This window comes from Camellia sinensis, chromosome 8 (assembly GCF_055761805.1).
Source record: "Camellia sinensis isolate YWXY chromosome 8, ASM5576180v1, whole genome shotgun sequence".
NCBI lineage: Eukaryota > Viridiplantae > Streptophyta > Magnoliopsida > Ericales > Theaceae > Camellia > Camellia sinensis.
The window spans coordinates 135,785,529-135,812,654 of NC_138968.1; the positions used below are offsets into that span (position 1 = coordinate 135,785,529).

Consider the following 27,126-nt stretch of genomic DNA (forward strand, 5'->3'; position numbering starts at 1 on the left):
TTTTGTTCATCTATTTGGTAAGGTCTTTTCCTCTTATTTATTTGTGATTATTTGGAATTCACCTAAGGGTGATTTTGTGAGACCCTTCGTGTCTTGTTTGTAATCATTTGAAAACTTTTTGGTTGATAGTGAAATCGGTTTTTGATCCCGTGGGCATACCTTACATTGAGAGAACTACGTAAATTTCTTGTGTTACTTTTGATTTAATTTGTCCATATTAGTTTTTATTCCCATTGATTAATTTACTTGTGAGAAATCATATATTTTCTCTAACAACTGGTATCAGAGCTTACGGTTTATTTGGTTTTATTAATTTGTGTCGTATGTCTAGCATCAATGAAAGCAATTGGGTAACTTGGAAAACTAAAATGGAGGACCTATTATTTTGTAAAGATTTGTATGGGCCTATTGAGGGTGATTGTGGCAAACCCAAGAGTGTACAAGATGATGAATGGAAAAGGCTTAATCGAAAAGCCGTTGGTGTTATCCGTCAATGGATTGATGACAGTGTGTTTCATCATGTTGCTACTGAAACTTCCGCATATGATTTATGGAAAAAATTAGAAGGCCTTTATGATAAGAAATCAGCCACAAATAAAACTTTTCTATTTTGTAAGTTGGTTAATTTAAAATATAAAGAGGGCAGCCCTATTCCGGAACATGTGAATGAAATAAAGAGTATTGTTAACCAACTTGCTTATATGAAAATTGTTTTTGATGATGAGTTGCAGGCATTGATGCTACTTAGTTCTTTACCCGAAAGTTGGAAGACTTTGGTTGTGACAGTTAGTAATTCGGCGCCCGATGGAGTTGTCACAATGGGTCAAGTCACTAGTAGCTTGTTGAATGAAGAAACTAGAAGAAAATCAGCAGATTCCTCTCATTTAGCAGCATTTGTTGTGAGAGGCCGAAGTAAAACAAGGAGGAGGAGTAAGACTCCTTATGGTCGTGATCAAAACCGTGACAAATCAAGAGATAGTTCTTTTTCAAAGAAAGACATTGAGTGTTATTATTGCCATGAGAAAGGGCACATGAAGCGAAAATGCCGAAAACTCAAGAACAAGGAGAAAAGGTGTAACAACAGTGTGGATAAGAAGTAAGAAGACACAACGGTAGTTACAACCAATGCTGATCTCATAGTCGTTTGTGAAGATGATTGTATCAATTTTGTGGGCCAAGAGAGCAATTAGGTGATTGATTCTGGTGCTTCTTTTCATATGATTTTTTGAGTTGATTTCTTCACTACGTACACCAAAGGAGATTATGGTTCTGTTAGAATGGGTAATAAAATTTTGTGAGGCATGGGTGATGTTTGCTTGGAGACAAATTTGGGCTGCAAGTTGTTGCTTAAAGATGTGAGGCATGTTCCTAACATTCGCCTCAATTTGATCTCTACCGGGAAGCTAGATGATGAAGGCTTCAACAACAGATTTGGTGATGGAATATGGAAGCTCACAGAGGGTTCTTTGGTGGTGGCTAAGTGTAAGAAGACTCATACACTTTATTCGATGCAAGGAAAAATTTGTAAAGGTGATGTCAATGCACTTGAAGATGATACTTCTATCAAATTGTGGCACAAGTGGCTTAGCCATATAAGTAAAAAGGGGCTACAAGTTTTGTTCAAGAAAGGGCTTCTACCCGGTTTGAAAGGTACACATCTTAAAACTTGTGTTCATTGTTTGGCGGGTAAACAACATAGAGTTTCTTTTCATAAAAAAAATGTTGCTTCTAGAAAAGAAAATGTTTTGGAGTTGATTCATTCGGATGTTTGTGGTCCTTTGAAAGTTAGAACACATAGTGGTGCACTTTATTTTGTTACTTTCATTGATGATTATTCAAGAAAAGTTTGGGCTTTTATACTAAAAACTAAAGATAAGTTCTTGAAGTATTTAAGCATTTTTAGGCCATGGTTGAAAGAGAGACATGGCAAAAATTGAAGTGTATCCGATCAGACAATGGTGGTGAATACATTGGGCCATTTGATGAGTATTGTCGTAGCCAAGGTATTCGGCACCAAAAGACAGTTAAGAAGACTGCTCAACAAAATGGAGTTGCTGAGAGGATAAACCGCACCATTGTGGAAAGAACAAGGTGTTTGTTTTCACAAGCTAAATTGCCAAGATCCTTTTCGGGTGAGGCAATGAGGACAATGGTTGACGTGATCAATTTGTCTCCTTCCTATCCTTTGAATGGTGATGTTCCCGAAAGAGTTTGGACCGGTAAAGATGTGTCTTATGAGCACTTGAGAGTGTTTGGTTGCCGGACCTTTGTTCACATTCCAAAAGATGAGAAGTCTAAGCTTGATAGCAAGTCAAGACAATGTATTTTTCTTGGCTATGGGCATGATGAATTTGGTTATAGATTGTGGGATCCGGTTGACAAGAAAGTTATTCGAAGCCGTGATGTTGTGTTTCTTGAAGACCAAACAATTGAAGACTTTGGCAAAGGTGATCAACCGGAGCCAAAAACTAGTGATCTCATTGACATTGATCCATCTCCTTCGTCTTCGGTGGATGAAAATGGGGGAGATGTGCAGTCATCTCTTGAAGATGTAGATGATGATGCTACTCCAAATGAAGTTGAGCTCGAAATTGAGGAAGACCATCCAATTTAAGAACTGTCACCACAACTTGAGTTGAGAAAATCTACAAGGGACTGACAGCCTTCAAGAAAGTATCCTCCCAATGAATTTGTGTTAATTTCCGATCAAGGGAAGCTCGAGAGCTACCAAGAAGCAATTGAGCATGAAAAGAAATATGATTGGAAAAAGGCCATGGAAGAGGAGATGAATTCCTTACTTGAAAATCACACTTATGATTTAGTGAAGTTGCCTAAGGGGAGGAAAATTTTGAAAAATAAGTGGGTTTTCAAATTGAAGAATGATGGCAAGAATCTGAGGTACAAAGCACGTCTTGTTGTGAAAGGCATTGGGCAAAAGAAAGGCATTGACTTTGATGAGATTTTCTTGCCGGTTGTGAAGATGTCTTCTATTCGGGTTGTACTTGGCATGGCTGCAGGTATGAACCTTGAAGTTGAGCAACTTGATGTGAAGACCGCATTTCTTCATGGTGACCTTGAAGAAGAAATTTACATAGAGCAACCGAAAGGGTTTGTAGAGAAAGGAAAAGAGAAATTTGTTTGCAAATTGAAGAAGAGTTTATATGGTCTTAAGCAAGCTCTGCGGCAATGGTACAAAAAATTTGACACTTTCATGATGAATAATGATTTTTCTAAAACCACTTCGGACCATTGTGTGTTTGTGAAAAATTTCCCATATGTAAATTTATTATTCTTTTGCTTTATATTGATGACATGTTAATTGTGGGTCAAGATTCTACCATGATTAACAGGTTGAAATTGGAGTTGAGCAAGTCACTTGCTATGAAAGATTTCGGACCGGCAAAGCAAATACTTGGTATGAAAATTGTTCGTGATCACAAAGAGGGGCTGATTTGGTTGTCTTAAGAAAGCTACATTGAGAAAGTTCTTGAAAGATTCAACATGGATAAAGCAAAGCCGGTTGGTTGTCCACTTTCGGGTCATTTCAAGCTTGGTTCGAATCAATGTCCTACAAGTGAGAAAGACAAGGAAGAGATGCAAAAAATTCCTTATGCTTCAGCAGTTGGTTCTTTAATGTACGCCATGGTTTGTACAAGGCCGGATATTGCTTACGCCGTTGATGTAGTGAGTCGTTTTCTCTCTAATCCGGGTAAAGAACATTGGGCAGCGGTAAAATGGATTCTAAGATATCTTTGAGGGAATTCGAAGGTGTGTTTGTGTTTCGGGGATAGTAAGCCGATACTTGATGGGTTCACAGATTTTGACATGGCCGATGATGTTGATTCTAGAAAATCTACTTCGAGGTATGTGATGACTTTTGCAGGTGGAGCTGGGCATGGCAATCTAAATTACAAAAATGTGTTGCTCTCTCAACTACCGAAGCTAAATTTATTGCCATTACGGAAGCTTGCAAAGAAGAGTTATGGTTGAAGAAATTTTTGCAAGAGTTGGCTTAAAGCAAGAAAGGTATGTACTTTATTGTGATAGTCAAAGTGCTATTCATTTGAGTAAAAATTCTACTTTTCATTCGAGATTGAAACACATTGATGTGAGATACCATTGAATTCGTGATGTGTTAGATTCGAAATTGTTACAACTCGAAAAGGTTCACACAGATGATAATATTTCGGATATGTTGACAAAGACTTGTCAAGGGACAAACATTTGCAGTATTGAACTTTGGCGGGTACGGTTGATATCTCCACCTAAGTCAGTAGGGGGAGAATTGTTAGGTATACCTCTTTATTGGAGTATGAGACCCAATTGGTTTATTAAAAGAGTTTAATTTCGTTTGGTATTAGTAATAATATATTTTTATATATTATATCTAATTTGTGGAAACCCAATTTAGTTTGGTAGCAACTAGGGTTTTGATAAAAACAAGCCCAAGATTTAATAATATATATATATTGTTATGTTCTTCGGAAGTATGAGTGCGGCAGCTTTTGATCAATTGGTGTGGTGTTTTGTTTGGTTGCACAAAGAAATAGTTTCAACAGTGCATGGTCAAACTCTGGAAGGATTTTTCAGCTACTCCGTTTAGCTTCGAAGGGCTCTTTATTTTAGTGCATCTTTGAATGGTTCGGTAAAGCTGACTTGGACTATTATTTTGGGTCTTCTGCAATTCTGTTTTGAAGGCGTTTGTTTATCTATTTGGTGAGGTCTTTTCCTCTTGTTTATTTGTAATTATGTGAGACCATTCGTGCCTCGTTTGTAATCGTTTGGAAACTTTTTGGTTGATAGTGGAATCGGTTTTCGATCCCGTAGACGTACCTCACATTGAGGGAACCACGTAAATTTCTTGTGTTGCTTTTGATTTAATTTGTCCACATTAGTTTTTATTCCCATTAATTGATTTACATGTGGGAAATCATATATTTTCCCTAACACATGCTTGGCTCCACTCAAACCCAAGCTCGCTTCATTTCAGAAGTACTTTAAAATAGCTTACACAAGGTTGACTCCGAGGCTTCCACTAGACTTGATGCTCAGCTTGTTCACCTACATATATATATATATATATATTGGAACAATCTTCTATGTAAAATAAATAATGTGAAACCAATTGAAACAAATAAAAATAATTTACTTACAAAATTTATTTACCGAGATGAAGAAGTACAAAAAGATCAAGCCAAGTGTGACACTCTATCCTTAAGACAGATTCGCCCCATTTAGGTGCTTATGGAAAAATGGCCTCTGTCTCCCAGGATACAATGATCTAACACAGATTGTATTAGCAGTAAAAACAATCTGTTTCGGCGAACTAGAACATGTTCTCTAAAAAACTAGTATGAAGAATAATGTATAGAGAGAGCAAAAATTGGAAGGAAACAGATTTTTTTAGATCAAGAACACTATTGGAATGATCCAGTATTTATAAGCAAGTGGTGCCTGTTCGGATAGATATGATTTTGAATTGAACAGGTGCAATCAACCTGAATAGATACAATTTGAACCGAACAGGTCTAAAAAAAAAACAAAACATGTGCGAACTATTTGAATCTGCAGGAATTATATTTGTCTGGTTTAACCTGTTTGAACCTACTGAAAAAATGAACTGAAAAAGGGCATTGTTTGGACATAAAAATTTGGCGCAAAATAAATTAATTTCGTTTTAGAAATTCAAATAATTTTCCCTCAAGAATTTGAAAAAATTCAAATAAATTTTGTCCAAAAAATTAATATTAGGACCCAACCCACAATCTGCACCCGGACAAACGACGGCGCGTGTGTGTGGTAGTTTGAGCTAAGGCTCACTTTGTCCATAACTCCTCTCTTCTACAAACTTGGGGTTCCCTTTAGTTCCCAACCCAAGTATTCCTACCTAGAATTTATATACGCACATAAGTTCTCTTTAAGTTTCAATGTGGGACAACCATTTTAAGGAAACCCATATTTTACTTCTTAAATTGTCCATTTTACGAACTCGAAAACGACATCAACTTCCCATTCACTCATAAATGGTTTTGACGAACCGTTTGCACCATGTGACTTGCCATGCAACAAGGAATACGTCACCTCTATGGACCCACCCCAAAAGATGTGTGGGCCCTACTCAAATTTGGGCTCAAAGTTAGCCCAAAAGAAGCCTATAAAACCATAATTCCAATAATACATACATATAAATAGTGAGCTAGGGCCTGGTGAGTAATAACAATATAAAGGAGTTAAATGAATGAAGTTCAATAAAATTCAAAACATAATTTTCATTTCTTTGATCAACATTTCACTTAACCAATGAATTAGATGTATCTCAATAGCAATAACAATTCAATCAATTTACATGGTACATCCAATAGAGTAGCAATAACAATGGGACCTCTAGGGTCAATCAATGGGACCACAACGAGTCAATCAATATAACAATTTCAATGTGACCATCAAGGTCTAATATCGGAGATTTCTGTGTTTCAATTATCCAATGGGTCATGATATTGTTTCTTCCAGGCAAGGGCCTATTAATCCAATGGGTTATGGTGTTGTTTCCCTCAGGCAAGGGCCTCACTAAAGGATGCCACAATTACAATTCAAAAGGAACTTCATTCATTACTAGAAAATAACATTTCAATAAATCAACCATGTAACAATTTCGAAAATAAATATAACATTGAACATATCTTTATAAAGTTACTACTCACAGTGGGTTAGATTGATTCTATGCCCCAGACGTCCACCTATACAAAACACATAACAAACACACAATTGAAGTACCATTTCGATTAACCGTTTTATCTTAATTCAATTCTCCTCTTGTATGTTTCTAGTTTATTCCATGGCAAAATGTGTCTAATTGATGCCTAAGAATACTTGAAATGATATGAGGCTGCAAGTATGCACTTATAAGAGTTAGCCAAAAATTGTTGAAAACAGGGTCTTTGCTCGAGCGCACCTTTGGTCGCTCGAGCGATCTGCAAAGCTCTGCAAAAATGCTAAATGCTAGAAATCTAGGCTCGAGCCAACTATTTGTCGCTCGAACCATGTGCAGTGTAAAAGCAGAGTTCGCTCAAGCGCACACTTGGTTGCTTAAGCCATTACGTAGTTGTCTACAAAAATACTGGGAGCTTGAGAGCAACAATTCCATCGCTCAAGCAAACTGCTCGAATATTGGAATTTCCAAAATTGTGTTTGAAGTTGAAAACATGGATTCAAAAGTTCAAACCTTGATACAAAAACAAGGAAAAACAGTGTATAACATGAAAACACTTCCAATTTGAAACCAATTACTCAAAATCATGGTCCAATTCTTAGATTCAAACTTAAAACTTTAAGCTACAAGCCATGCATGTCTTGAATTGGATTCTTTTCTTTTCAAAACATAACAAAATGGTCTAAAATGCATGAAACCATGGAAAAACCTTCAAGTTCATGTATCTAAACTTTGCATGTGGTAGCTTTGATGAAATTCAACCTCAAAGATGAAAATTTATGCATGCATGTACTCAATTATGCTCTTAATGATTCAATTCTTGGAAATCCTAGCTTATCCTACTCAATTACATGTAAATGATCCTACAACTTGTTGAATTCAACTCTTACTTAGATTATTTGCAAGAATTATGGTTAAGATCATACCTAATGCCTGAATTCAAGTGTCAATTAGCTCAATTCTTCAATCCTCTTCCAATTCTCTACATGTCTCCTTCTGGCTCTAAGGTTTGAGTTCTCTTTCTTTCTTACTTAATCTCAGCCAAGAGTGATAAATATGAACTCACTATGCTTATATGGCATATTTATACATGTTACTTATGTTAAGCTAATCAAGGGTGATTAAGGCTAATTAATCATTTTGATCTGAATCAAATTTTAATTAAACTTACCATTTGATTCTAAATATTCTAATTAGCCTATTAGCCTAGTCAATTTTGGTTTCTGAATTCGTTTGGGCTTTCAATTTCTAATTCTATGTCGGCAATTAAATAGATATTCCATGAATTAATAGATATGCACATCAATTAACATATAATCATGCAATTAAACTCACACAAATAATATATAAAAATAGTATACGAGTTGGGATCATCACAAAAAACATACAGTTTAACCCTTTCAATTATAAAAATGTATCACTTTCATCCTTTCAGACCAACTTCAAAAGGAGCGTATTTTCACAATTTTCATAATTGAGGAGAGTTAGTATGTATAGTTTCATAAATTATGGAGTAAAGTGATATTCAAATAATTGAGGGGAAACTTGGTATAATTAACCCTATATATATATATATATATGTTCCAACAACACATGGAAGGAGGTCCCCATTCATCTCTTGAGCGCCTTTTCAATCTGATCGCTCCAAGTAAGATTGTTTGGCTTTCTGTGTTTTTATGCATTAATGGATCAACTGAGGAGTTTGTGTTGCACTGTTCTGATTTTAATGTCTCTCATCTATTCCTCACACTTACACTGTATTTGGTTAGGGGATTTGAGAAGGAATTTGAAAATAGAAAGAGAAAAGGTAGGTGAAATGTAAATAAAATATACCTATATTTCACATAGTTTCACACATTTTTCCTTTCCTTTTCTAAATTCCTTCCCAAATCCCCTAACCAAACACAACATTAATAATAAAAGTAAATGCCCACCTTGTGGATAATCCAATTGCCACTCTATCCAGTTCATGGACCATTAATAAACCTCGACCAGCCCTGAATGCTTCAAGATTTGTATGGAAACCCATCCTTATTCAAAGAGGAGACTTTCGAAAGCGTTTTTCTCTCAGCTTTTACTGCGATTTTGCATATATTACCTGCATCCTTGGTGTTCTCATCCAAGCAGATGCCCCCCGAACAGAAATCCATGACCCTCCCCCCTGCTAGTAGTTTGGTCAGCTAATCCAAACCATCATGTGAAACTTACCTCAACCTTCAAACTCACTCAGGATGGAGACTTGATCTTGGCAGATGCCGATGGTACTTCCATCTAGTCTACAAACACTAGAGGAGGAGAAGGAAAGTGCTCTATTTCAGGCTTAAACTTGACTAAAGATGGAAACCTGGCCCTCTTTTATCAAAACAATGCAATGGTTTGGAAATCATTTGATCACCCAACAGGCTCCTTACTTGTTAGGTAAACATTGGTTAATGGCTAGAATTTGACCACCAGCACATTTACATCTAACTGGACTCAAGGTTTGTATTCTTTTACAGTTCAGTATTACAGTCTGGTGAGTTATGTAGAATCCAATCCACCCTTGGTCTATTTTCAATCCTATTTAATTGGGGATGATGCCAGATTCAAAACTGGAATCTTCAACAGTCAAAAAATTTATCTTGCAGTTTCATTGTTAGCTCAGTTCATCAGGTTAGAACCTGATGGCATTTGATGGCTTATAAGTGGGGAGGATTGAATTGAAATGTTGTGACAGATGTACTGACATTAGATATTGGTGATTGTGGATATCCCATGGCATGCGGCAATTACGACATCAGTTCACCAAACAGACAATGCGGTAGTCTTGAGGAAACCGCCACCAGCAACACTTCCATGCAAATAAATTCTAGGCAATCCAATCTTGGATGTTCCCTTGTTACACCCATTTCTTGCAACCATTCTCAATATCACATCCTTTCAAAGCTTAAGAATATTAGTTACTTTTACTTTAACATGAAATAAAAAAATAGAAGCAATTACTACATTGATGAGAAATCAAAGTTAGAGGATTGCAAAAAGAGTTGCTTGAAACATTGTTCATGCAAAGCCGCTTTGTTTGCACATGACTGGGACTATTCAAAAAAAGGTTGTTTATTGCTATCTGAAGTCTGTTCTCTTATAAATAAGAAGGGAGGGGATGATAAAGTCATTATATTTCTTAAACTACAAAAATCTCCAATTCCTTCACTAACAAATTCTCCAAAGAAATCAACAAAAATTATAGTCATATTGGGATATGGTCTTGGAGCTTTCTTTGGTGTATGTTTTATGGTTGCTGCTTGCATTTTCATTTTCAAAAACAAAGGAGAATCCGAGGGACTTGATGAGTTCTTTAGTGATCAAGTACTAGGGCTGCATCCTAGACTCTCTTATGAAGAATTGAGAGCCATGACAAGCAATTTGGATAATAAGCTCAGGGAAGGAGGGTTTGGGTTAGTGTTTCAAGGGATATTAAGTAATGGCGCCAAAGTAGCTGTGAAGTGTCTCAATGGTTTTGGTCAAGCTAAAAAGTCATTCTTAGTTGAAGTTGAGACAATAGGCAACATTCACCATTTCAATTTGGTGAGATTACTTGGATTTTGTGTTGAAAAATCATATTGGCTTCTAGTTTATGAGTACATGTCCAATAAATCGTTGGATACATAGTTCTTTCAAAGGCACCAAGAGCTCACTCTTGGGTGGCAATCCAGAAGGAAGATCATCATGGATATAGCCAAGGGACTAACCTATCTCCATGAGAAATGCAGGCAAAAAATATTTCACTTGGATATCAAAGCCCAAAACATCCTCTTAGATGAATATTTCAATACGAAAATTTTTAATTTTGGATTATCAAAACTAATTAATAGAGACCAAAGCCAAGTTGCAACAATGATGAAGGAAACACCTGGCTATTTGGCTCCCGAATGGTTAAACTCAATTATCACTGATAAAGTAGATGTCTATGACTTTGGTGTTGTGGTCTTGGAAATGTTGTGTGGGCGCAAAAATTTAGATGGATCTCAACCTGAGAAAGATATGCATTTACTAAGTCTATTTAAAAGGAAAGCAGAGGAGGAATGACTGATATCGTTGATAAAGGCAATGATGAAATGCAGTTACATAGTACAGAAGTTGTGGAGATGATGAGGGTTGTTGCGTGGTGTCTACAAAGTGATTTTTCCATGAGGCCTTCCACGTCAATGGTGGTTAAGGTCTTGGAGGGTTCTTTTGATGTTGAAAACAACTTGGATTATAACTTCATAAATCCTGTAATATGAAGAACAATTCCAGATGCTGATCACCAAGAGGATGCCGCTGATGCTGGTTGTACTCTATTGTCTCCATTAGCTCTATCTGGACCAAGGTAAAGAAAGGAGACTTCTTCAAGCAAATTTTTGCAAATTGATTAATTTTGTACGGTTTGTATTTAGTTATTATTATTATATTTTTTATTTTGTGTTTTCATTTTGTTTTTTGGAGATGATAAGTCATATGATTCCAATTTACATTAGAAAAATTGCCATATAAGGCTATAATATTAGGTTGTTACACGTTTCTTGATATGTATATATATATATCATCTTGTGAAACTATTGCCACGAATATACTTGTTTGATGTCATGTGCATTTGTGATGTCTTAATTTTTTTCTTCTTCCAATCAATAAGAAATTAAGTAAAAATAGAATAAGGATCACTGCTGTGACCCCCCTGCTGTGCTCTCTGTTGTGCCTAAAATGGCACAGTTTCACCCTCTTATGTTCTCACTATGTTTTTTAGCATGATAAATTACACTTTGCCCCTATATTTGGTCACTTTTTTACTTTAATTCTTAAATTTTTTTTTTATTTTAGGGTTTAGGATTCAGGACAAAGTGTAATTTATCATGCCAAAAAACATAGTGAGAACATGAAGAAAAAAAAATGAGGGTGAAACTATGCCGTATTAGGCATAGCAGGGGGGGTCATAGCAATGACCCCGTATCTGTACAAATATGAGAATAATTACATCAAATTAGACAATTATAGTCTAATAAAGCATATCTACAAACTCAACAATCACAACAAGAAACCACTTAACCCAACCCAACAATCACTAGAAAGAATTCACCAAACCCAACAATCACTCAATATAACCATCACAATGAAAAATAAATAATCAAAGGATATCAAACTTTTCTCCATAGGATTTAAACCCGCAATCTCACACTACAAAGTGGTGCTACATAACTATTAGGCCAAAGTCCTTAGTTGATATATCATAAATCCACCCTACCATCATATATCTAATTAGAATAAGGTAGCAAGGTTAGAGTATGAGAAACTGCAAGCTTTGCTACAGTTTAACTCATTAATTGTACAAGGGAATGAGATCCTAATAAATAAATAAAGGGTAAATTACATTGACACCCCTTGAGGTTTGGTCCAATTACTACCTACCCCCTAACGTTTTAGATATTACATTCTCACTCCTGTGGTTAATAGTCTCATTTCACAAACCCCCCCTGCTTATATAAAAGGTAACAACTCCATGTAGAAAAATAGAGGAAATTTCATTTAAAAAAAAGTAAAGGAAAGGGGGAAAAAAAAAAAAAGTAAAGTAAAGCAAAAAAAGAGAGAGTGCACGAGTTCAATATTTTCATTCCATCTAAATAATTACAATGACAAGGGGGGTTAGTGTAATTTTCCAAACATCAGGGGGTGATATGTATTAAACCCAAACCTCAGGGGTGTAAGTGTAATTTACCTTTAAAAAAATGAAGAAACTACAAATCAGTGAGAGGTGGAGCAAATAATTACAAAAAGAGGTGAGAATCTTTGTTGGGTGCACCTTTTGTGGTGTTTTTCTACAAAGAAAAGACCTGCACCCCAATGTATTTGTAAAAAGTGTGCAAATAAAGAGTTGAAAATGTTCCCAGGTAAGTCTGAGCTAATATGTAATCACATTCATAATGCTGCATTACTATCTTTATAATTACTATTATTATTTTGGTTTTGGAATCTTAACTTAATTCAATGGTTTTGGAATCAACAACAATTGGGTGTATTTGAGCAGTTTCCCCATTCAACAATTGGGTCTCAAATTTTCCCTCCTACCAGGTTCACATCCCCACCTCACTCTGTTAAGTCCAATATAGCATTATTAGTACTCATCGTCTACAAACAATAATTGTCACACTGACCTACCTTTTTTTTCCCCCTGTTTTTTTTTTTTTTCCCCTTGTTTTTTTAGCTTTCGGTTCACGTTATGTTGACACAAAGACTAGGAAAAACAAAATAAGTTGTGCACTAAAGGAGAGAAGGGAGTGTGGATGCTCTGTCTGTCACTTTCACTAAATAAAAGTTTCTAAAAAATTCTTACATTTAACATTTCTAACTAGATAATTCTTCACAAATCAATGTTAAAAATTACCCAAAATGATCTTGATATCTCAACTGTTAATAAACACAACACACAAACTTTATGAGAAGTTGTATACAGAAAAGGTAAATTCATGAACTATAGTTGAGATCAAGCACCATTGGTTCATCTAGTATGATATGTCATCCGTTACCGAAATGATTATTATTCAGTATTCATACCATGCATACAGAAAAGGTAAATTCATGAACTATAGTTGAGATTAAGCATCACTGGTTCATCTAGTATGATATGTCATCCGTAATGATTATCATTCAGTATTCATACCCCATTCTTAGCAAAATTCTAAGAAATTAAACTTCCCCAACAACTGGCACATTGTCGTGAAATCCTAAGTTTTAATTTTATAATTTTAAATCATAAATTTTTGATTTATTTTCAACCTAAACCAAGTAAAATTAGCGAAAAAATAATATGTTAATTATTAAACTCAACTAAAAATTATATTTTTGACATTTCACTTACATTTATTTTGAGTTTAATGATTAAATAATATTCCCTGTCAATTTTAAATAAATAAATAATTTAGATTGAAAACAAAACAAAATTTTATAATTTAGTTAATTAAAATAAAAAATTTATGATTTATTTTGTTACAATGATCAAACCCTAATTTTTTTTTTCTCGTAATTTCCCTTTTTTTAATATTTACATATTAAGTGATATAAAATGATGACAAAAATAATAATAATATCTACTTGTTGTCCCACATTAGTAGTTCGTTTTTTTTTTTTTTTTTTCAAACTTAAAAATTCCAAAATGTTAGGCCTGTCTGGCAACTATTTCGTTTTCAGTTTTCAGTTTATATTTACAAAAATTTTAAAAACTGTCATCAAAACTTGTTTGATAATTTTTTTGGTTTATAAATGGTAGGTTTTTAAGTAGAAATTTAAAAATTTGACTAACCAAATTTTTTTTTCAAATCAATTTTTCAAGTAATTAATTTTTTTTAATTAAAATTTTTTTCAAATAATTTTTTTAAATTAATCTTTTTAATTATTTTTTTTTTCAATTATAATATATATGATCCCATTGTCATAAATAATAAAAAATAAATACAAATATTTTAGGCCTGAACAGACATATTTTTTAGTTTATTTTTTAAAAAAATTTCAAACATTTTGTTCAAACCAAACGGTAGCATTTGGTAACATTTACGTTTTTTGTTTATGTTTACAAAAAATTTATAAATTGTTTTTTGGTTATTTTTAGAAAAACATAAACTACTAACACGTTTAGTTTGAACAAAATGTTTGAAAATTTGTAAAAACGTAAACTAAAAAATATCTTTGTTCAGATCTAAAATATTCATATTTATTTTTTATTATTTATGACAATGAGATCATACACATTATAATTGAAAAAAAAATAATTTGAAAAAAATTAATTGAATAAAAAATTTAATGAAAAAAATTATTTGAAAAAAAATTTAATTGAAAAAAAAAATTATTTGAAAAAAAATTAATTGAAAAAAAAATTATTTGGAAAAAGAAATTAATTGAAAAAAAAATTATTTGAAAAAAAAATTAATTAAAAAACAAAATTATTTGGAAAAAAAATTAATTGAAAAAAAAAATTATTAGTCAAAATTTTAAATTTCTGTTTAAGAACCAATGTAAACTCATTTTTTGAGTTTACAAACTACGACAACCATTTATAAACTAAAAAAATTAGCAAACAAATTTTTATGACTTTTTAAAATTTTTGTAAATATAAACTGAAAATTAAAAGCTAAATAATTACCAAACACATGTTTGTAGTTTATATTTTTTTAAAAATAAATAAAAACTAATTTATAAAATTTTTGTAAATATAAACAAAATAACATAAATTTTACCAAACGCTCCCAAAGCCTATCAAAAAAAAAAAAAACAAAACAAAATCAATACAGTGTATCTCAATTACAAGGAAGACATATACAATAGAAATCACAATTACATAAATGGACTCATTTTACTAAGAGAACACACTCATAGACAGAGAAAAAGAATGGGAGCTTTTTTGATAAATTCACTTTTAAAGAGTTTTATTTCATCCAACTCATATTCTTTTTGACTATTCCATTAGGTCCTATTTGAGATAAGAAGATCAAAATACCCTTTTCATCTACTTATGTTCTATTTAGTTCACATTATTTTCTTATGTTTAAATCAATCCTATGGATGGCATAATTATCAAAATACCCCTAATGTGAATGTTCACACCGTCAATGTGAATGTTCATATCGTCAATGTGTAGGGGCCTAGCCTATGTCGATCCTCGTGGGTGCCAGGAAAAATTCGAGTTGGGCCGGGACGGGCCCGGCCCGTTGACAATGTGAATATTCACATTGACATATTAACATTCATATTAATAGGAGTGAAAAATTGGCCCACGTTCCGTGGCCGCGCAAAACCCGCCCGCGGCCCGAGACGGGCCCGGTCCGGCCTGTTGACAATGTGAATATTCACATTGACATGTTAACATTCACATTGATAAGAGTATAAAATTGGCCCGCGGCCCATAGGCGGCCAAAAGCCTGCTCGCGGACCGGGGTGAGCCCGGCCCGGCGCATTGACAATGTGAATATTCACATTGACATGTTAACATTCACATTGATAGAAGTGTAAAATTAGCCCGCGCCTTGTGGCTGCCCGAAACCCGCCCACGGCCCGTGGGTGGCCCGGGGCGGGCCCGACCCGGCCTGTTGACAATGTGAATATTCACATTGACATGTTAACATTCACATTATAAGAGTATAAAATTGGCCAGTGGCCTAGGCCGGGCCTGACCCGACTCGTTGATAATGTGAATATTCACATTGACATGTTAACATTCACATTGATAAGAGTGTAAAATTGGCCCGCAGCCCATGGGCGGCCCGAAGACCGACCGCAGCCCGAGGCGGGCTTGGCCTAACCCGTGACATTGTGAATATTCACATTGACATGTTAACATTAACATTGATAGGAGTGTAAAATTTGCTCGCTGCCCGAAGCTTGCCCGCGGCCCGGCCCGTTGACAATATGAATATTCACATTGATAGGAATATAGAATTGGCCTGCGGACTATGGGCCGCCCGAAGCCTGCCTACGGCCCGGGGCAGGCTCGTTTGGGTCCAGGCTCGAGCCGGTGGGTTGAGCCTCGGGTCGGGCCGATGGGCCTGGGCCTAGCCTCAGGCTTGGGTCGGGCTTGGGGCGGGCCTGGCCATTTTTTTTTAATTCTTTTTAAATTTTTCTACCAAAATTTTATTATTTTCCACAAAAAAGACAGTAGGCCTCGACGCGAGCCGGGCCTCGAACCGAGCCTTGAATGGGCCTTAATCGGGCCGATGGGCCGGGCCGGGCTTCAAAGTGATGGCCCAAGCCCTAGCCTAGGGTCTCGGACTAGGCTCAAGCCTGGGCCCAAACGAGCCTTTCCCGGGCCGCGGTCAGGCTTCCGGCAGCCTACGTTCTTTTTGACTATTCCATTAAGTCCTATTTGAGGTAAGAAGACTAAAATACCATTTTCATCTACTTATATTCTATTTAGTCCACATTATTTTCTTATGTTTCAATAAGTCCTATGAGAGACATAATTACCAAAATACCCATAATGTGAATGTTCATATCATCAATGCGTAGAGGCCCGGGCCAGCCCATATCGAGCCTCGTGGGTGTCCGAAAAAATCCGGGCTGGGCCGGGTTGGCCCACGGGCTAAAAAATTAGGCCCAGGCCCTAGCCTAGCACAAGGGTATTCGGGCTTTGGATGGGTCGATGGATCGAGCCTCAGGTCGGGCCGGTGGGCCTAGGCCTAGCCTCGAGCTTAGGTCGAGCTTGGGTGGGCCTGGCCATTTTTTTTTTAATTCTATTTAATTTTTTCTACCAAAATTTTATTATTTTCCACAAAAAAAGACATTGCGCCTTGGGCGGGCCGGGCCTCGGATCGAGCCTTGAATGGGCCTTAAGCGGGCCGATGGGCCGGGCCGGGCCGGGCTTCAAAGTGATGGCCTAGGCCCTAGTCTAGGGTCTCGGACATGCTCGGGCCCAGACCCAAACGAGCCTGCCCCGGGCCGTGGGCAGGCTTCGGGCAGCCTACGGGCCGCGGGCCAATTCTACATTCCTATCAATGTACATGTTAACATGTCAATGTGAATATTCACATTGTCAACAGGCCAGGGCGCGGGAAAGCTTCGAGCAGTGGGCAAATTTTACACTCTTATCAATGTTAATGTTAACATGTCAATGTGAATATTCACATTGTCACGGGTCGGGCCAAGCCCGCCTCAGGCTGTGGTCGAGCTTCGGGCCGCCCACGGGCTGCTGGCTAATTTTACACTCTTATCAATGTGAATGTTAACATGTCAATATGAATATTCACATTGTCAACAGGCGGGGTCGGGCCTACCCTGGGTCGGTGGCCAATTTTATACTCTTATCAATGTGAATGTTAACATGTCAATGTAAATATTCACATTGTCAACAGGCTAGGCGGGGCCCGCCCCGGTCCGCCTATGGGCCGTGGGCAGGTTTCGGGCAGCCACGGGGCGCCAACTAATTTTACACTCTTATCAATGTGAATGTTAACATGTCAATGTGAATATTTACATTGTCCACGGGCCAGGCCGGGCCCGTCCCGGGTCGCGGGCGAACTTTTGGTCGCCTACGGGCCGCGGGCCAATTTTATACTCTTATCAATGTGAATGTTATCATGTTAATGTGAATATTAACATTGTCAACGGACCGGACCAGGCCCGTCCCGGGCCGCGTGCTGGTTTCGCGCCGCCACGGGACGCGGGCCAATTTTACACTCCTATTAATGTAAATGTTAACATGTCAATGTGAATATTCACATTGTTAACGGACCGGGCCCGCCCCGGCTAGCGGGCGGGTTTTGGGCCGCCCACGGGCCAATTTTCCATTCCTACCAATGTGAATTTTAAAATATGAATGTTCACATCATAAAATTGCTAACCGTTCAAAAATATTTATAAGGGTATCAAAATTAAATATAAGGGTATAAGTGTCCAAGAAAATAGTGTAAATCAAGAAAAAAGGACTTTATGGAATAAAACTATACATACATGGGACTAAATGAGTTAAAAAAATTCATTCATGGACTTTTTAGATTAAAACACTTCTAAATGGGATTTATCAATAAAAATCCCAAGTCTTAACCTTCCAATAAAGTGTAAAATTTTACAAATGAAACATAATTTTTTTCAATTTTTTGGGGAAAAATGCAACTTGCATTCCCCCCACCCCGCCCCTCAAAGAAGTAAAAATAAAATAACTAATGTAAACTCATTTTTTAAGTTTACAAACTAAGACAATCATTTATAAACTAAAAAAATTATCAAACAAGTCTTTATGACTTTTTAAAATTTTTGTAAATATAAACTGAAAATTAAAAACGAAATAGTTACCAAACACATGTTTGTAGTTTATGTTTTTTTTTTTAAATAAGCAAAAACTAATTTATAAAATTTTTGTAAATATAAACAAAAAACGTAAATGTTACCAAACGCTACCTAAGCCTTTCAAAAAAAAAAAAAAAATCAATGTAATGTATCTCAATTACAATGAAAGACATATACAATGTAAATCACAATTACATAAATGGACTCATTTTACTAAGAGAACAAACTCATAGACAGAGAAAAAGAATCGTAGTCTTAACCTTCCAATAAAGTGTAAAATTTTACAATTGAAACATAATTTTTTTCAATTTTTCGGGGAAAAGTGCAACTTGCCCGCCCGCCCACCCCCCAAGAAGTAAAAATAAAATACTCCATATTTATCAAAAGTTACATACATATTTTATGTTCAATAAATCACAAAATTTGGAGTGCTATTACCAAAAAATAAATAAAAAATTGCAAAATCGTAATCCCCTTTTTCAAAATTATACTTTATAATTGACTAGAAATTTATTTAAAAGTGAGAATAAAAAAACATTTTCATAAAGATGAACAGCCCATAAGGAATCAAATATTGTCAGTTTGCAACCAAATAAAAATTGCAATGTATAGGTATTCTGAATTATTAAAGCGATCATGCTACGTAGCTCGAAATGCGGTTCGACAACAAAACGACGTCGTTTTGGTGTAGATTTTGTTTTTTTTTGTTTTGTTTTTTTTTTTTTTCCTGGTTTTGCAGAACGAAGAAGAAGAAGAAGAAGAAGGGAGAAGAAGAGAAGGGAGGAGGAGGAGGGAGGGAGGAAGGGGAGGGGGCCATAAAAACCGGTTTGAGGAGGAGGGGAGGCTGGGCTGCGACGGAGGCGGGGCTGCGACGGAGGAAGCAGCAGCGGCGGCCGGAGCTGTGACGACGGCGGGGCGGGGCGGGGCTGCGACGACGCCGACCTTCTTCCTCTCCCTCCCTTCTCTTTCTCCTCTCCCTCTCTTTCTCTCCCTCTCCCTCTCTTCCTCTCGAGCCATTTCGAGCCTGGTAGCTTCGAGCTACCAGGCATTTTCCTTATTAAAGCAAGAATCTCATAACACAGTATGCTTTTACTTGGCAATTGAGAATAAATGGTAAAGTTTTAGAAAAGTGCAATACAAACGTATTCTATTTCTCATTAGAAATAATAGTGCACAATAACTGAATGTTAAAAAGCACAAAGTTTACAGTAGTAGCAAACATGCAAGGTTCATAGGCATTGATTGGGCGTCATAACATCTAATTTTACAATTTGACACCATGTGAAGGAACTCACACACATCCTGTGAATAATTACTGTGTGTATCAATTTCCGATCACACTGTCAAATTAGTACTTAGCTGGAGAGTACCGACAGAATAGGATAAGCCCGAACGACCTGCAACAGAAAGAAGAGATTCCAGTGGTGGTTCGTCCACCTGGGGGTACTCCGATGATTAAGTCAGTAATCAAATATCTCTCAAAGATAATCAACAGTGCTTAACTCACTGTTCAGAATATAAATTGCGTACCTTAAACCCATTGGGGGTGCCTCTCTTTTATAGTCAACTCAATCCTAGTCCTAATAGAAGCCTGACTTCAATGGACTTCTGCTCAGTGCTTATCTTGGACTCTCCAATAGATAAAGATAAACTCCCTAAGAGCTTTATCCTTATCCAGGCTGCAATCCTTCCTCATTCTAGGACTCTTGTACCTTATCCGCTTATCCCGGACTCCGATATCTTCGGAGATAACCTCGGCCTAGCCGAGATCACCTCGGCGTTATGACCATGACACGTGGCACCCCGGTTGACACGTCGGCGTCACCTTGGTCACGTGTTGGTACTCAGAAAATATATCCCCACAACTGCCTCCTAGGTTCTATTACCTCGGCATCCTGAGGTGATGGAACCTATATCGTGAATGTCGGCGATCTTGTTGTATCATCCAATACATCGGCTTCACACAACCAGGTCCTATAGTCTGTCTCATCAAGGTTTTTAGAACCAATAACCTAGTTCATTTGAGTTTATTTAACCGAGATCTTCCTATCAGCCGATGTCATTGCTTCATTTAAACCAAGAACTCCAAGAGTTTTTCACGTGTATGAGCTGTTATGCAAAATAAATCAACCGTTTCTGCCATGCGTCTTCCCCTCACTAGATCGCACTTGATACGCGCCTGTAAGTCGAATTTTTCTCGCATGCGCCACCTAACGCATACGTCGTCTTAGGCACATTAATTGCCTCTTTGCCGCCGTTTTTGTGTTTTAGACAAAACGTCATTCCTCTCTCCGTCTTTTCACTTTACACCATTGTTTCTGAAGCTTTTTTCTCTTTCTAACGTTTTCTCCAAATTCTGCCATTGTTCAAGCTTTCCTAGCTCTACAACTTTGCTCCGTTTACCTCTTCCGGCGTGATTTTCACCGCTCTGTTGCTTTTTGCCACCGTCGTCTGACTTCGGCGATCCCCACCCCGGCCTCACTTTTTCTGGTAAGCCACTGTTCCTCCTGGTTTCAGTTCTTGATTTACCTCAAACTCTGTCATTTTTTTTTTTGCGAACTTGCTTCATGTTTTCGATCATTTTAATCCGTACCTTAATTTTCACCATGTGTTTGAGTATGTTTGCTTCGTGATTCTATTTTTGCCCAATCCTTTCTTAAATATTCACACACTGCTCACAAATTTGTTCACTTTTGCTACTGTTCTTGGCCTTGCATCCTTGCACACACTCTGTCACAGTGTTCTTGATGATTCACCACTATTCTTGATTCTGAATCATTGCTCTTGTTTGTGTTTTTTGTATTTTTTCTAGATTTATGCCTTCAATCTCCATTTGCTTAGACTTAGGTTTGAGATTTGCCCTAGAAACACGAATCTTAGGGAAAACTGAAATGAATAACCCTCTGATCTTCACGAATTCTTACCCCAGCGTGAATTTTAGGTTTTGCCGAGGTCTTTTGAACCTTTACAGAACCTTTATTTCCAATTTATACACCTTCCCCCTAAGCCGACGTCATGGGTATGTGGAAGCATATGGTAGACACCCCGACCAAATTAGAATACTTTAGGCGAGAGTTTTCCATCCCCGCCGACGTCCATCTGAGGTTGGCTGGGGAGGATGACTCCATCATGCCCACAACTGATTCTATGCCCTTCCCCATTGTAGCTTTTATTGAGTGCGGACTTAGGTTTCCACTCGACATCCTCTTCCGTGAGATAATCCACTATTATAAATTGAACCCAATGCAGCTTGCCATCAATTCCTACCGAGTCATAAATGGCATAATAGCCTTAGCCAAACAAAAAAAATGCTAGGGTTACCTTAACCGACATCCAATACTGTTACACCATGTGTGGCCTCAAAAATGAGAAATACTATATTTACTACCTCAAACAGAGGTCCACAGAGTACAAAATTGTTGCCGACCTCCCATACTCCAACAAAGGAGCTGGGGATGATTACTTCATTATCTTAGCAAATTGGGAGTTCGCTCTAGATGAGGACCTCCACCTCCACCCTCTTCCTCGAATAGTTTTTGTAGAGGGTAATGGTAGGAGCCCAGTGTTTATACTTACTTGTTTTTTAAAGTTTTCAATATTTTGTTTGCTCTAATGTCTATTTTTCTTGCAACTCTTCCCCAACCAGCTAAAGGCTTCCGCAAGTCCTTTCTCTCCAGTAAGGGCTTGAAGAAGTTGTTGGATCTACCCATTCCGAAGCGGAGAGCTCCTTTGCTACTCAACTTCATTCCCACCTATAAGTCGGTTCTTCCCAACGTGCCGAAGAAGAAGAAGAGCCAGTCTCCTCCGTCCGCTACTACTCCTCCAGTAACTTCATCATCTCGGCTAGATCAGGGGTCAACCTCTGATCCAGCAAAGCAGCCATCTACCTCGGCCCCATATCTGATCCCACTATCTCAACGCTAACGCCGTCGTAGAACTGCAATTGATGCCGAGATGGGTCGCAAGAAAGTTGTTGTTGAAGATCTTCTAGCCGGCATCCCTGACTCAGTTGACGCTCAACCAGCTCAAACCCAGCCTCAACCAAAGCCAAAGCCAAAACGTCTGAAGAAGGCTCAACCCAAGGCAACGGTAACTCAGATTGATATTGAGGACACCTTGCCAATTTCGAAATTGGCTTCGAGCGAGAAAACCCCCTCCGTCCTCGAAAAGAGGCCCGCCGAGGCTGAACCATCCCATTCAACTCGGTCAAAAAGGCCGAGGTCCGAATCTACCACGACCTCAGGGACAATGAAATCAGATGCCCCATGGCCCCCCCTAATCACCATTGAAGACAAGCCGGTTAGAGCGGGCGACAGTGCGACCGACCTCGAAGTCGGCATCGCCCTCTCCACGGCTTTGTTGTTTCCAAATGATCTTAACCAGAACGTCGAGATGAGCGAGTATGAAAACTCGCTCTGATGCTCCAGCGTTCTGTTTAAGTAAGTCTTTCACACTTGTATTCCTTCACACTCAGAGAATTTTTCTAACTTTTGTTCTGTTCATCTTCTTGCAAGCGATCCAGCACGCTCACTCCTTCTCAATGCAATCTTTCGAGCTCCAGACCCAACCTACCAGTGGCGCCGAAGAGTCTTAGTTTGATGTTCTCCTTCTTTTTTCTGTACCTTGTACTTTTTTTCCTTTCTCTGAAACAATGTAAGCTCTTCATGTGGCCGATGTGCCTTCTTTTGAATATAAATACAACTTCCTTTTTTCGAATGCCTGCACGTTTGTCCTCTGTATATGACTATACTTGGAATAATTTGGATATCTTCAACATACACCTTAGTCTGTGCAACCTTCTCGGGGTGACGCACCTCGGTTATACAAACCAATGGTTTCGTTCGGCAAGTACATAAGTACTTCTTTTGGTACATCCTTGGTCTAAACTTGTAAATTTTTCACAAAATTTCAACAAGTGTTTGAACGCAACCTCAGTTCAACTTCAACTTGTAAATTTGTTCACAAATTTCAACAAGTGTTTAACTTGACCTTAGTTTAACTTCAACTTGTAAACTTAAGTTTCAACAAGCGTTAAACATGACCTCGGTTTAACTTCAACTTGTAAACTTAAATTTCAACAAGTGTTAAACATGTCCTTAGTTTAACTTCAACTTGTAAATTTTTCACTAATTTCAACAAGTGTTCAACATGACCTTAGTTTAACTTCAACTTGTAAACTCAAGTTTTAACAAGCGTTAAACATGACCTCGGTTTAACTTCAACTTGTAAACTTAAATTTCAACAAGTGTTAAATATGTCCTTAGTTTAACTTCAACTTGTAAACTCAAGTTTCAACAAGCGTTAAACATGACCTCGGTTTGACTTCAACTTGTAAACTTAAGTTTCAACAAGTGTTAAACATGACCTCGGTTTAACTTCAACTTGTAAACTTAAATTTCAACAAGCGTTAAACATGACCTCGGTTTAATTTCAACTTGTAAACTTAAATTTCAATAAGTGTTAAACATGTCCTTAGTTTAACTTCAACTTGTAAACTCGAGTTTCAACAAGCGTTAAACATGACCTCGGTTTAACTTCAACTTGTAAACTTAAGTTTCAACAAGTGTTAAACATGTCCTCGGCTTAACTTCAACTTGTAATTTTTTTACAAATTTCAACAAGTGTTAAACAGGACATCGGTTTAACTTTCAACTTATAAACTCAAGTTTCAACAAGCGTTAAACTAATTTTAGCTTGTAAATTCTCTTTTTTCAGGAACCATTTTCCAACTCTCTGCCTCCTAATGTGAACTTAAGTTCCACTTGGGTTCTCATTGTGCATGTATTCAAAGACACCATCAATTATCTTATCAATCATAAGTGTAGAAAAATCAAGCGAAAACTTTATTTATTACTTCAAAAAATAACAAAGAACAAGAAAGTCTAATGATAGAAAAATTTCAGATTGCAAATATTCCAAGGCCTTGGTAACTCTTTGCCTTCATTATCTTCAAGCCGATATGCCCCATTGCCTAATACCGAGATGATTTTATAGGGTCCCTCCCAATTTGAGCCAAGCTTGCCCTCTCTGGAATCCTTCTTGTTGCTGACAACTTTTCTCAAGACGAGGTCACCGACTCGAAACTCCTTTGGGTTGACCTTCTTATTATAAGCCTTGGCAAGTTGTTGTTGGTATGCCGCCAGCTGAATTGCTGTTCTTTCCCTTATTTCTTCTAGTAGATCCAGATCTCGGGCTAATGATACATCATTAGCCCTATTCTCTACTCCCTGGGTTCTGATCCCTGGGATGCCGACTTCTAGAGGAATGACTACTTCTGTGCCATAATCCATGGCAAATGGAGATTCCCCAGTTGATCTTCTCGGAGTAGTCCGATATGCCCAGAGTACACTTGGCAGTTCATCCACCCACTTTCCCTTTGCTGCTTGCAGCCTCTTCTTAATCCCATCCAAGATGACTTTGTTGGATGCTTCTGCTTGTCCATTGCTTTGAGAAAAACTTGGGGTGGAAAAATAGTTCTTGATTTTGAATTTTGCAGAGAAACTCTTAATTAGCTTATTGTCAAACTGTGTTCCATTGTCTGCAACTAGTGCTCTTGGGATCCCAAACCTGGTGATGATGTTCTTCCATATGAAGTTTTTCACATCCATGTCTCGAATCTTGGCAAGGGGTTCAGCTTCTATCCACTTGGTGAAGTAATCTGTTGCTACCAGCAGGTACTTCTTTTGCCAAGTTGCTTGGGGCAGTTTTCCAAGGAGATCCATGCCCCATTGGGCAAATGGCCAAGGACTGGATACTGGGTTTAGGTCTGCTGCTGGTTGGTGTATCAGAGGTGCAAACCTTTGGCACTTTTCACACTTCTTGACATAGGGTTCTGCATCTTTCTGTATGTAGGGCCACCAATACCCCTGGGTAATGGCCCTATGAGCAAGTGATTTACCCCCAGCGTGGCTTCCACATATTCCTTCATGTATTTCATACAAAAAATCTTCAACTTGTGAAGGATGTACACATCTCAAAAGCGGTCCAGTGAAGGATCTTCTGTAGAGATGTCCTTCTGTTGTCAGACTGAATCTTGCCGATTTCAATCTGATCTTGTGTGCCTCTTTGTGATCATCTGGCAGTTTTTCTTCTTTCAAGAATGCTATTATTGCGTCCATCCAGCTTGATCCCATGTCCACACACATTGTTTTACGCTCTGTGGTCAGTGGTTTGATGCTCGGGCTTGACAATTAGTCGACCATTATCGTCCTTGCTTTTCCAGGTTGTATTGCACTAGCCTGGTTAGCCAACGCATCGACGTGACTGTTATTATCTCGGCTGACCTGATGTAGTTGGCAATTTTGAAACAAGGCCACCAACCTGCTGACCTCCTTTGCGTAGGCCAACATCATTTCATCTCGGGCTACAAACTCGCTCGTTGTCTGGTTGACTATAAGTTAGGAGTCACAGAAGACTATCACCTCATCTGCTTCTACTATTGCTGCCAGTTTTCAGTCCTGCAATCAGTGCTTTATACGCTGCTTCATTGTTTGAGGCCTTGAACCCCAAACGGATGGATTGTTCTAGTATTTGTCCATATGGAGATACCAGTACTACTCCTGCCCCCGTTCCTTGTTAGTTTGAACTCCTATCAACAAACAGTCGAAAGGAGTCGCCGATGTAAATGCTGCAGGGTCTGAGTTTTTCTTCTTTCCTTTGTTCTGTTGTCCTCGGCTGGGCTCCTCTGTGCTCGCTTAGACATCGTTCACCTCGGCTCAACGGAGCCCGATGTATGATGGCTCATGGAGTGAACTCGGCCACAAAGTCAGCCAAGACTTGGCCCTTGATTGTTGTTCTGGGTCTGTATTCCAGGTCATACTGGCCCAAGGCCACTGCCCACCTGGCTATTCTGCCTGTGAGATCTCCCTGCTGTAACAGGGACTTTAAAGGATGTTCAGTTAGCACCACAATTTTGTGGGCTTGAAAGTAATGGTTTAGTTTTTTTTGAAGCCATTACTAAGGCCAGCGTTAACTTCTCCAAGGGTAAATACCTGGTTTCTGCATCAGCCAGGGTTTTGCTTACGTAGTAAACAGCCTTTTGTTCCCCTTTTTCTTCTCGGATTACCACTGCGCTTACTGCATGTTCCGAAACTGCTAAGTATAGGAACAACTCCTCTCCAGGTTCTGGATTTGAAAGAACTGGAGCCGTGGTTAAATACTTCTTTAAGTCGGCCAAGGCGACTTCGCACTCTTCCGTCCATAAGAAGTCTGTGACCTTTTTCTCTAAGTTGAAGAAGGGTTTGCATTTGTTAGAACTTCTGCTTATGAACCTGTTCAGGGCTGCAGCCCTTCCCGTCAACATCTGTACTTGCTTCGCCGATGTTGGGCTTTTCAGTTCTAGGATGGCCTTGATCTGATCTGAGTTGGCCTCAATGCCCCTTCTGGTCACCAAGTATTCTAAGAACTTACCAGATCCCACTCCAAATGCGCACTTCGATGCATTGAGTCGGAGCCGATATATTTTTAGGATGTCAAAGGCTGCCTTTACGTCCTCCAGATGGTCCTTAGGTTCCCTGGTCTTCACGACCATGTCATCGATGTACACCTCCACTGTTCGGCCAATTAGGTGTCTGAACATCTTGGTTACCAATCTCTGGTAAGTTACTCCTGCATTTTTTAACCCAAAAGGCATCACT

General features: G+C 38.0%; 1 protein-coding gene across 1 annotated transcript; it reads right to left on the reverse strand.

Moving 5' to 3' along the window:
- Positions 1 to 24,241: 24,241 nt before the first annotated feature.
- LOC145798079 (uncharacterized) lies at positions 24,242 to 24,780 on the reverse strand. The gene is made up of 2 exons (XM_082885544.1): positions 24,469 to 24,780; positions 24,242 to 24,331 (listed from the first exon to the last, which is right to left on the reverse strand). Exons 1-2 carry the CDS (start codon positions 24,778 to 24,780, stop codon positions 24,242 to 24,244), a joined length of 402 nt encoding a protein of 133 aa, XP_082741670.1.
- Positions 24,781 to 27,126: the final 2,346 nt, after the last annotated feature.